At 41.1% G+C, this 12,056-nt stretch overlaps 1 protein-coding gene across 1 annotated transcript in view; it reads left to right on the top strand.

Moving 5' to 3' along the window:
• The window catches only part of SCFD2 (sec1 family domain containing 2), a 191,707-nt gene that overhangs the window by 170,737 nt on the left and 8,914 nt on the right, over positions 1-12,056 (top strand). The window contains exons 6-7 of the mRNA XM_034064956.1: positions 5,991-6,136; positions 9,692-9,826. Of these exons, the coding sequence (XP_033920847.1) occupies positions 5,991-6,136; positions 9,692-9,826 (281 nt within the window). The remainder of the gene's footprint in view (positions 1-5,990; positions 6,137-9,691; positions 9,827-12,056) is intronic.

The following is a 12,056-nucleotide window of genomic DNA, read 5'->3' as shown; positions in this document are numbered from 1 at the left end:
GATGCCTTGGGGGAGTTTCAGCCTCTTCACCTCTGGTGCACAGATGACTTGCCTCTCCCCATGGCAGGCCATGGGGATGGAGTAGTTTCACGGTGGTGTGGTCCAAGCTGAATTCCACCTCTCAGATGCATACTGAGATATGACTGGGGCAAGGAGCCATAGCAGAAACGGGGATGGGAAGAGGACGAGATGGGAGGAGGGGAAGAAAAGCAGGACAACAGTTTAGAAAGTACTGTGGTTGCTGGTAGGAGATGGCGCAAGAGCATCCTGAGGCTGTAGGTCCTTAGGTTATCTTGGCACCTCTACTCCTACCCCTTCGCTGGCTGATGAGCTCCAGCTGCTCTCTGAAAGCACACTGCTTTGCCAGGGCTTCAGCAAAATGGACTTGTTTGGAGGGATTTTTTTATAACTTTTTTTCTTTTTCTTTTTTGCTAAGTGCCTGTTTTCTGGGCTCTAAATTCACTTTCAAACACCAAATACTATTTTAAAAATCTTCCCACTTTTCCCCTGTTTCTTTTTACCCTTCTTTTCCTCTAATCCATCCTGTAGCACCTGCATCACTTGCTAATGTCAGAGATGTTTGAATTCAGCACACTGTAGTGTTGACCTGGCCTTCAGCATATCAAGGCTGCCTGGAGGCTTGCTCTTCACTCAGAGCTGCCGGCAGCACGGACATGGCTGCCCTAGCGCTCAGCATCCATGCTCTGACCAGGGTTGTGGAGGAACAAGCAATTGTAGAGCAGGACCCTCTCCATCCCCAGGGATAGAGACATGCCATGGGCTGCAGGGTATCTGTCACAGACACTGCTGTGTCTGTCCCCTCTAGATGCTTTCTTTTCAGGGTCAGGGGAATGCACTTTTCTCTGTCATCCTCCCAACTAAAATGGAGTAAATTCTGTTTTTTCGCCTTCTGCTGATTCTGCTATTGGGCAATGAGAGATATCTTGTGTTCTGGCCTGGCCTTGTCCCACAGTTTCACACTTACCAGCATCCCTTTTAGATGCAGCAGACAGCACGATTTAATACAAATCAGATTTAAGAATAACGATTGAAATGCACGGCAGAATCCATTGGGAAGGTGAGAAGAGAATCACAGATTTCTTCGTAGCTTCTGTTTTCACACTTTTTTCCCCCCCTTGCAAAAAGCAGCTGTGGTCTGTGTAACCATATGCATTTGTACCTACTTTTTCATAACAATCTTAATGTGTGAATGTATCAAAACTATTATAAAACTTATTGCTGTGGGTGTACATATGTATCCTTTAGGTGTATCTGTTAGACAAAGGGCCCCCACTGGTATACTATCATCTAAAGTATACAAGTAGAAGATTTTCATTGGTTGATCATGGTGCTGTATTTTGAGTTCTGACCCTCAAGGCACCCTGTATCTCTGGTTTACTTCTGTCTTTCACTGACAAGAAAGTTAACTCTACATACCTAAAAAATAGCTTGCACAATGCAATCCTCATGCTGGATTGTCTCTTCTTCACAGTACTACTTTTCTGGTTCAGCCCATGCTCCCATGTGTGCTTCTAAATGGCTCAGCTACTCTGCCAGCTCCCTTCCAGAGTTTGCAAGGTTTACGTTGATTTATTTCTGTAAACGGGCTATAGAGAGAGCCTGAGGTAGGAAAAGCCTAAGTAAATACCAATAAAGCAGAGTAAAGTGCTGAACTTTAAGCTTTCCTAACTTTTCATCTTTGTAAGTATTGTGGCCTTTCAGTGATGTCTCAGAAGTATCAAAGACCTTCACAAAGTGTTCATAATTACCATACTGCTCTAGAGAAAGAACAATGTTGATTATAACAGCCAGACCATGTACCCAAAGACACAAAGCAGAGGAAAAGGTTTTCTGATACACAGATATGGAATTCTCATTTGTTGCATTCAGGGAGGGGATAATCAATCACATGCCGCTCTGTAATTACAGGTCTCATAGGTTCACAAGATCTGTGTCTTTTTCTTAAAGTAACTTCCTTCCAGTTTCAGAAATCAGTAGAAAAACTGCTCCAGTTTGGTTTCTGGGTCACTCCAGACTGTAGAGAAGAACATCTCTGTTCTATTTGAAGCTTCTTGTGAAAATGGATTAGTTCTGGTGCTAATGGTTATGCAGACAATGTAACTTAGGAGGAGATCTGCTGTTTCTGATTAAAAAGTTCAAAAGTAGGTCAAAAATAAGGGCTGGTAGTCTCATCCTGTTAGGTGCTGAATGCAGCTCCTGACAGTCTCACTCTCCTGAAATTCAGAACAAGTGAATTGAAACAGAATACAAACAATGTTAATGAGGTTGCGCACCACCTACCACAGAACTAGGTTGTGGTCTTCTTGGGATATCAAGATCTTGGATATGTGCTTTAAAATCTTTAGTGCCATGCTGGTTAATGGTGACTTCTCCCCACTGGGCTTCTTCAAGTCTGACAGGAAATCACCAAATTTCATTTAAATGTCTTTTCCCCTATATAATAGGGCTTGGGATTCAAAGGAATTCATTCAGCATGCTCTCCAAATGAAACGCCATTCAACTTCTTGTGAAAAAACCAGTAACAGGAAGAGTTGTTTTAATTAGCACGTGAGCTGTGCAGCAGCTAATGTATTCCACCTCCTCATTGTAAAAGAAGCAGATTTCTTGGTAGTGTGAAGCTAGCAGAGAAGAGGGATTGTGTTCTGCTCTCCATATGCCACACAGCCCTATTGACAGGGAAGGTGTGAACGGGAGGTGATTTGTAGCTGCCTGCCATTTGTACAACACAAGCTCCTGTTGTTCTGCAGGCCCCAGAAAAAGGCAGCTCCCCTCTCCGAACCTCCTGCAGTGCCACGGGTAGGCAACAGCCTTCAGAGAACCTGAGATTTGGTTCACTACTTTCAACAATAACGGGCTGCAAAAAAAAGAGTTGGTTTCTTTTTAATTTACATTTTAAAAAAGAACTGTGTGTCAGGCAGGGAAAAGGGAGCTGCAGTTTCTCCAGATGTGGTCTATTACTTGATCAGAACTCCCAAGAAGCCATATTTTAGAGAACCCTTTGAATGTATGCCTCCTTTCCCTCTGTCTGGTCAGCGTTCCACTGGTGCCAGACCAAAGCTTCAGCTCCCAGTGTCTCCCTGGATCCCAAACTAGGCCCGGCACCACACTGCTATGGAAACTAGAAGCACACATTGAGCCCCTGTGCCAGCGCTCCTCCAGGAGCACAGGCTGGCACACCAGGGCTCCTGCGCCTTTCATTTTGGGTGGCAGTGACGAAGCGATGTGGCCTGTCAAACAGATGGTGAGGGTGAATGATTTCATGGCCCCCTCCAGTCCACAGAGTGTGTCAGCAGGAGCTCCAGACAGCAGTTCCGTGGCAGTGAGGTTCCAGCTGTGAGTGATGTTACAGAGCCTGCGCTTCACTGAGAAATTGCCCAAGAGAAGGTTGACCCAGTTACAAAAAGCCAGGTGGGATGCACTGGGCCAGGCAGGGTAAGGAGCATCTCGGGGGCTTCCAGCCACCGTGTCCACCAGAAACTGCTGTGCAGGAAGTGACAAGCTGGCTTGAAACTTCTTGGTCAAAAGGCTCTTGTTAAAATAAAGAGAGAAAGAGTGGTGATGGCAACAGAAGAAGGAAACAAATATTTCCTTTAATGAAAAAAATAACTGTATGGCCAAAACAAAAGGCTTTTAAATGGTCCTCGAAAATAAACAATTAAGAAAAAAAATAAGAGTGTGCAAAGCAGGCAAGCCTGATGTGATTTTTACCTTGCCTGAACTTGTTCAACACAGGGGAAAAGAGAGGACAAAGGAAATATCACTAATTACATTAGCTAGGAGCTGCTTATCTCTAATGCAGCTAAACCAGGGAAAACTTGTCCCTGAGAGAGAACACAAATCTCTGTGATAAAGAGATACGGTTCTTCATTTTAATCTGCAAAATGCTTTATAAATGTTAACTATTAAATACGCACAGTCTCTGAGTTGGGATCTAATGGGGAGTGCCCTGTTTCCTCATCCCTGTTTTCTCGTGGGCAGGGTAAATGCACACTGACAATACAAGATTCTGCCTGTGCTAATGGTAAATACAAACTGGTATTTGTTACCTCAGACTTTAGTATCAACCTCATCTGTGCAGGAGATGTTCAGTTTCACTTTTTTCAGCTGTTGAACACCATTCCCTTACACATAAACTGGCACAAGATCACACGTGGGAGCTATCTCTCTGATGTCAAGAGCGCCAGTGGAGTGGGCTAATGAGCTGTAGAGTGAGGATGGTGTTCAGGGCTTTCACTGACAGCACACAGACTGCTCAGACAGATGAAAAACTAACCTGGGTCAGTCAGAGTATCAGAGGATGTAGATCTTGCATGCACATAACAACAACAACATTTCAGTATTTCTGTAAACTATTTTGCACTCATTAAGAAAATGAGTGTCTATGTTAAAATTACAACACGGGAGTCAGCAGGGCGCAGTTCTTGGTCACTTCTTTGCTTTGGGGTTGTAATGGCATAAATCCTCAGCAGCTTGGTTTGATGTAGCCTGCAGAAGTACAGTTGTTTTATCTGTTCTGCTGCACCATCTGGGGAGCTGACTTCAAGCTTTTCAACAAATAATATTCAGACAAATGAAAGCTCAGTGTCAGATCACCATGTTGTAGAAATAGTTTCAGACTTCTATACGTGTGTATGTATGTGTGTATATATATGTTTTATATATATATATATATATACTCTGCCATAAGGAATGCAGAGATGTGAGTGATCCAGGTTAGCTAATACGAATTCCCTGTGAAGTTTGGAAGTGCCACCTTTTTTGTTGCTTCTTTAGTGCATAACAATTCTGTCCCCTGTCAGTTGTGAAGGAAAGTTTGTTCAGAGTCCCCCCTCACAAAAATCGGTTGCCCTTACAACCACAGCAGTTTGGATGTCTGTTTCCAGTGCCAGGCTTTGCTGGTGCAGCGCAATGCTAGCTGGTGGGTGCTGGGACCTGCAGGGAGATCCCATCTTCTTAGCAGGATTCTGCACAGATGTAGGGATCAACTGTGGGACTGGGGGATGGACACACAAACTGCAACAGCAGCATCCCCCGGAGAAGACATCAGTAAGTGTGTGGTAGTGTGCACATATAGCAAGAAAGGTTATTTAATGATTCATCTTCCACCAAAGGGGTGAGGAATAAAGTGAGAAGAGAGGCAGGCAGAGATGTCAAAAGGTGTAGAGCTGTGTAGACAGGAAAATACAAATACCAGGTGACCCAGTTCTCTCTCACTTGGCTGATTCTCAGCAGAAGCTCAGCTGAGAAAGCATTTATTCAATACTTCTGTGTAATATAGGTCATGTGGAGAGGGGGATTCAACCACGGCTAAGAATTTCTCTTTGCCAAGGTACTGCTGGGCCACCTGGAGGAATCTTTTACATGGTCCTGCAAATGGAGTTGCTCCTCAGTGGAAGATAAGCATTATCTTATCTGAAGTGCTTTGGAAAAGTACATTAGAAGTAGTAACTGTGCCACTCTGAGGGATAAGGAGTTTTTCATGCCAGAACAGCTCTTTCCAGTGTGTAACTATCATTTCTGCTTTATTTAGCACAGACACATTTTTGTCATCACAAAGGTAGGAACTACATTTGGAGTCAGCAGGCTGCCAACCTGAGGACAATTACAATGCCTGAGGAGCAGTTCCCCTCTTCAAAGCTGTTTTGCCCAGATGAGACCAACAGACTTTTAGGGCCTGCTAGAGTGGGATCTTCTGTTTGCTGTGGACAGCAAAACATACCCTGCGCTGATGAAATTGTTCTATGATTTGGGTTATAAATGTGATTAGAGAGGTGCTGTTCACTTGCTGTCTAGGACTATGTCTTCTTGCTTAGCTACAGAGACTTGCACCACTAACAAGCTCCTGAGTTTCTAGAATATAACATAATGAAACTAATTTAAAATTTCCTCCCAGTTATCTTTTTCCTACTGCTTATTATCAAAATACTTGAAAGCTTTTCACTCACTCAGCTCTACGTTTATTTCTTTAGGCTGTGACTCATCACTGAACCTGACATCTCAGAAAGCCACAGATGCAGTGGACGGTATCTTTCAGTCCCTCAGGGATATTGCACGAGCTCGAATGCACATGAAACAGTTTCATTCCATACATAATCCAGGCAGCAACACCCACCAGGCAAGTGGATCTTTCTTTTCCCTGCATATGCTATTTCTGTAGTATGCTGTCAAAATTACAGCACTAATTTTCTTGATGTGCTAATCATATGTGTTCTGCACATGTGGAAAATAATTAAGTATAGATTTTAGAATTGACTCAGTCATCAAGAACTTCCTCAAGTCCTTCATCCAAACTCAGAGAAATCCACATCAATGCCAGCAAATAATTGTCAGAGAAAGAAATCTGGGATTTGTTCTGCAGCACTGTGCTATGACATAAATGCCTGTGAAAGGCAGGGATAGGTCAAGATGGTTCTGGACTAAGACCTCTCATGGCATATCAAAGCAGGATGCCCATATTTATACAGCAATTATATTCCTGTGTATTTTCTCTCAAATTCCTGTGTGAGACTCAGTCCCATTTGTAAATAGGTGAAAAATGCAGCTTTTTTTTTAAATTTGAAAAATGCACTATGATATTACTATAGGTCACTATGGTATTACTGTAGGTCATCAGGATTAATATAAAGTATTTTTCTCTTTTCTGTCTCCCCTAAAGTGTTATAACTTTTTCAGTTAAAAATAGTTTTATAATGGAAAGCACATACAGTGATATAGAGAGAGACTATAAAACTTGACTCTTGAGCCAGAAAAAATCCTTCCAAACTCATAAGAATGCTGTAGACCAGCAAAGGGATGTAGTTCAAATTAAGCATTCCTTTGTAAGAACAAAAATCAGGAGTGTTACAAAATGTCACTGGAAAACTAAGGTGTGGAAAAGCTAATGTCCCCTAGCAGTTAGGAGCAGCCTGGTGTCTGAAATCGGGGGAATTGTTAAACATTTAATACAGCTCAGGGGTGAGAGGAGCTGTCAGATGATAAAGAAAATGACCTCTGAATGTTTCCTGGAAGTATAATTAGCATCAGTGTGTTCTTTGGATGTAACCCAGGTTGTTTGCTTAGGGCTAAGTGCTGGAACATAGCAAGAGATGTATTTACGCCTTGCAGCCCCCTAATCTGGCTATGCAGTGGGTTTAATTGCTTGAATACTACCAACCTTCTTCTGAGGGCAGTTATGGAGGCTTAGAGTAGCTAAAATAAGCAAGTGGTATGTTTTTTTTTCCGTCATACGTGCATCTGCCTGCAAATGGGCATCTCTTTTGACTAGCAGGTGTTAATACATGGGTTGTATGCAATCAGTTCCGATCCTCTGAAGTAGTGTCCTTCCCTTACTGTAGCCATACACTTTCCCAGTCTGGCGTAGTGCTATGGGAATGGATTTAGACAATAGGTGCTTTTCTGCTTTCTCTGTTAGACTCTGAGAAGCCTCCATTTCTTGTTAAGGCTCAGAAAAGGTGTCTACAGGTAAGTAAGTGGCAGTTGGATAGCCTCTTAGAATGAGTTTTTTTGTAGCATTGAAGTGTATATATCTTACATAAAATGGTGTTTTTGTCAGGTTATCAAACCATGTACTGACCATTGCGAGAGTATTTTGCCTAGTATTGTAACTACTGCTTTTTTTCTTTCATATTCATCTGAAGTGTATTTCTTCCTTCCTCTTTCCCTTCCTCCATCCTTCCCTCTCCTCATTCTCTTTCTTCTGTCTCCTTTTCTCCGTATAAACTTGTCTGAGTTATGTCCCATAGCCATCAAGGTTTCTAACAACTCTTTTAAATGCAGTTTCTGCCCCAACAAAACTTAAAGTTGATTAAAGTTTCATTATGAGTTAGAAATCAATGCAGCTATTGGGGGCTGTACAAAAAAAAATGAAATAAAAAGTCCAAAAAAAAAAGTAATAGATTAATTTTAAGTCATAAAAAAATATAAAATATTTGAAACTATCATAGCTAACCAAGATAGGTGACCATATTACCTGCCTTTCAGTATCTGTGTAGCCAAACTGGGTCATTTTAAAGGGCCCTGAGTCTGGGTGCTGTAAATTCAGACATGCAAAACTGTAACATGTTTTTAACATCTTTTGAGTACATAATTTTGTCTGAAGTCAGATAATATTTTCCCTTTAATTTCATGCAGCAAAGCTTCTCTATTTAGCTGTGATTTGATCTCTACTCAAAAAAACTATTTCATTCCTAATGTCTTTCTGTTCCTCATCTGTGAAGATATTAAACAGATTTTTATACATAAGACTTCATGTCTGCATGTGTATTTCAAACAGTTGTTTATTGCGTGACTAGAATTGACACAAATCTTGGCATGTTCTCCTAAAAGATCCTGCAGCTCATGTCTGCTGTAATTTGCTTTGTTGGCTCAATTAAAAATTATGCACATGTTGTGAGAATTGCTGGAAGAGTTGTATAAATCTTTGTTGACAGGACTATATTCAAAAACTGTAAGTTTTCTTTCTCACTGTAAAGTGTTGGGTGAAAAACATTTCTTCAATTACTCCAGAAAATTTTCAGGCCAAATGGTTTGCTTTTTATTTTCCATCCATTTTTCATTTGTCTTGTATGATGTCTCTTGTAGATAATATCATTACAAAATTAATGAAGTCATACTCAATTGCCTTAAGACATCTAGGAGATGATGTATACCTGGGCTAGTCCCAAAGGAAAACAAATGTGCTAAACTGAAAGCTGCTGATTTTCTAAGGCTGTTACACTTCCTGAAACAGTTGTGGTTCCATTGCAGTTTGGGCAAAGTTGAAAGCAGCAAAACAAAACTCTGTAAACCAAGTAAGGCTGAATTTTCATTAAAGAGCATCTTCCCACAGATCCCTAAAATTTTTTATTTTAGAAACTTTTTTAGGATGACAAAGTGGTTTAAACCTTGTTAAGGAAATGGGACAATCTCTAGGCTACTAATTCATACTCAGCCCTGAAGCTTTGTGGACCCTGAAGAAGATGCATGGTGAATTCTTTGGAAGCTAATCTTCCAAGATGCTAACCGTTTGTACCTTTGTATGTTTAGCATGTCCCTAACTTCTCTGAAGCTGAGATATGTGATATTGATGAGGTTGTTTGGCCTATTTTTCTGCAGGTTTTCCAGAGGTGGAAGTACTATGTAGAGTGCCCTGGCCATCAAAGCTGAAGGACTAACAGGGATTTCTTAGCTCTGCTCTCCTATGAAGGACAAACAGGCAGGTTGGCCTCTTCTGAGCCCCACTGATATGCCTGTAGACAGGCATGAGTAGTTAATAATCAACCCCTCCTAAAAACCTTTGTTTAGGTGGTTGTAAAATCATTACAAAGTGAATAAGGTATGGGTGCATGATGGGCAACAGTGTCATCCCCATTATTAGCCGTTTCTCCAAAAAGATTCCAGAGAAACTAGAAGCTCCTTTCATCCTTGCCTGCCTTTACTGATACAGTACACATGGGACAGAGTAAATGTGTGGCTATATTCTAGTCTTTTCAGTTCGATGCTAAGCTGGTGCACACCATTTATGGTCAAGGTCACAAAGGCCACTACTGCATTGATAATACTTAAACTGTCTGAATGGTTTCTTTTCCAGGATGATTATTTTTATTACCTTTCATGGAAATAAAATGTTCAGAAGAGCAGTAGCACCAAGTCTAAGCGGTTTCACTCACAGTGTGTTGTTCTTTTTGTGCAGGCTTCTTACAAACCACTGCTGAAACAGGTAGTGGAAGAGATCTGTAATCCTGATCGACCTGATCCTGTTGATATTGAGCATATGTCATCAGGCCTCACTGACCTCCTTAAAACTGGGTTTAGCATGTTCATGAAGGTAAGCCAGGCTTCCCAAGCTCATCTGTAAGATTTTCCTGAGGTCATGGAATCATATGGCAGCAGTTGGTTTTATGTACTTGAGCTGATACTGTTCAGCAGAATTTAAGGGGTGGTTAGGAGAGTTAAATCCTTGCAGGGGGTCAGGGAATAGAGGCAATGTAGTCTTGCTATGGAGAAGTCCTACCTCACATAGGTTTCGGAGCTCTTCAGAGATGCCTCACAAGCTAATGGATAAGCAAGTCCCAGTTCCACAAGACACTTCATCAAAACATTGTAAGGACACCAAGCAGCCTCGAGAGACAAAAGAAGTATAAACCTTCAGGTCTCACAGGGGAGGAAGGTCATCAGGGAAGATCCATATTCAGTGTCTTCTATAACTTCATCTTGTTCAACTTGCACTGTGGAGGAAGGAAGCCTATTAGTCAGAAATTGCTTTCTCTCTGCTCTTAGCAGGTTTTAAGACAGTCTTTCTGCAAGAGCTTACTCTGCTTTACAAATTACTGTTCATTAAATGGCTACAGAGATGAACTGTGGAGTAGCTAGCATGCTGTACATTCAGCTCTGCCTTACTGCATATCCTGAGTTCTCCATTGAAAACAAACCTGAATTTACATCAAACCACATCAGTACGATGGTTATGAATACAGTAAGCTTCTGTACTGTGCCGAGTGTTCTTCCAGTTTTACCTTCTACCCCTCAGCACAGAATAGGCATCAGCAGACTGTTGAGAGTGGACACAAGTTGCAGTGAGGGAAATTCCAACTGGATATAAGAAAAAAACATCCACCTTAAGAGTGGTTAACTCCAGAGAGGCTGTGGATTCTCAATCTCTGAAGAATCCAAAGGTTGGCTGAACAAAGCCCTGAGAAACCTCATATAATTTTGGACTTGGCCCTGCTTTGGACAGGGAGGTGGACTGGAATTGCTACAAACATTCCTTCCAACCTGAATTGTTCTGTGACTCTATGGTCATAGAAAGGAAAAAAGTTCTGTTTTGTGCAAATACCTGCTAGGCCTGCCATGCATTTAAAGGCAGGAGACAAAAATAGTTTTGACTGTGATACTGGTACTATTCTAGAACATACTATCAGAATAACAAAGTGATTTTTTTTTCTGCTATTTCAGAGGAAGTTCATCTCGAGCACAAAATCAGATATGATTAAAATCCAGTGCTTGTTTTCAGGAAACTCTGCCCACCGTTGAAATGAATTTCCAAAATCTATTCAGTTAGGTTTCTAAATGGAAATTCTCAGCTCTTCATAGCTTATGATAAAGCCCTAAGACAGAGGAGGATAGCTATAGAAATAGTGACCCAATGTTCTTTCCATTCGTTTATCAGTACTGAAAAAATTCATGCCAACACTCCAAAAATAGAAGAAAACACAGATGTTCCACCATCAAATAAAGTAAACAAGCTTGGCACACAATCACTTTTTAAATGCTTGGGTTTGTTTACCAGTAAGTCTCACAATTGTATTTATTTCATTGCCTTTGATTTTTGCTATTTTTTAGCAGGAACATAGCTTGTCCTTTTAAAAAAAAAAACAAAATCAAACCAACCAAACCAAGCCAAACCAAAACAAAAACATAAGGAACAGAAATACCCCAGAAGGTCTAAATAGTTAGATGGAGACATTGACACCTTTGGCTAGTTTGAGGTCTGTTCTGTCCTTATTAATAATTTGTGTGCAAGTATCACATAAGCGTATTATGGCAATATGCACGTGTAAGTACCTGCGTCTCTGCTAGTAAGACAAATACGCTGCTATATGGAATATGTAACAGATGAGCAAGTGAATCTTGTGTAGAATGCATAGTTACATACCTCATAAATAATGTGTCCATGCTTACTCATTTGGTTTGTAGCTGGCTTGCTGGCAAGTGGTCAGTTATTACTTGGATGAGTTTCTGACCAACCTGTATTTCTTACACAAGAGGATCTTCTTCACTTAACTGCACCATCAGCACAGTGATCATTTCATGAGCTTCCTTATATTTTTATTTCTTCCTCAATGCCTGAATATAAATGCCAACTCACATAAACATGCTTTGGTAAGCAATAGGCTCAGATGTGTTCATCGAGACCAGACTTTTAAAGGTATCTCTTATCCAGAAGTTATTTCTCTTGCAGATGTGTTTGTTTTGAAGCTAAGGGAAAAGGATTCCCTGCCTCAAGAGTTCCTCTTTTGACTGCTGCTCGAGACCACATGTGGTTTATAATGATCTGA

This window comes from Melopsittacus undulatus, chromosome 7 (genome assembly GCF_012275295.1).
Source record: "Melopsittacus undulatus isolate bMelUnd1 chromosome 7, bMelUnd1.mat.Z, whole genome shotgun sequence".
NCBI lineage: Eukaryota > Metazoa > Chordata > Aves > Psittaciformes > Psittaculidae > Melopsittacus > Melopsittacus undulatus.
Note: the sequence above shows the minus strand (reverse complement) of the source record. Positions and strands in the feature narration are given on the sequence as shown.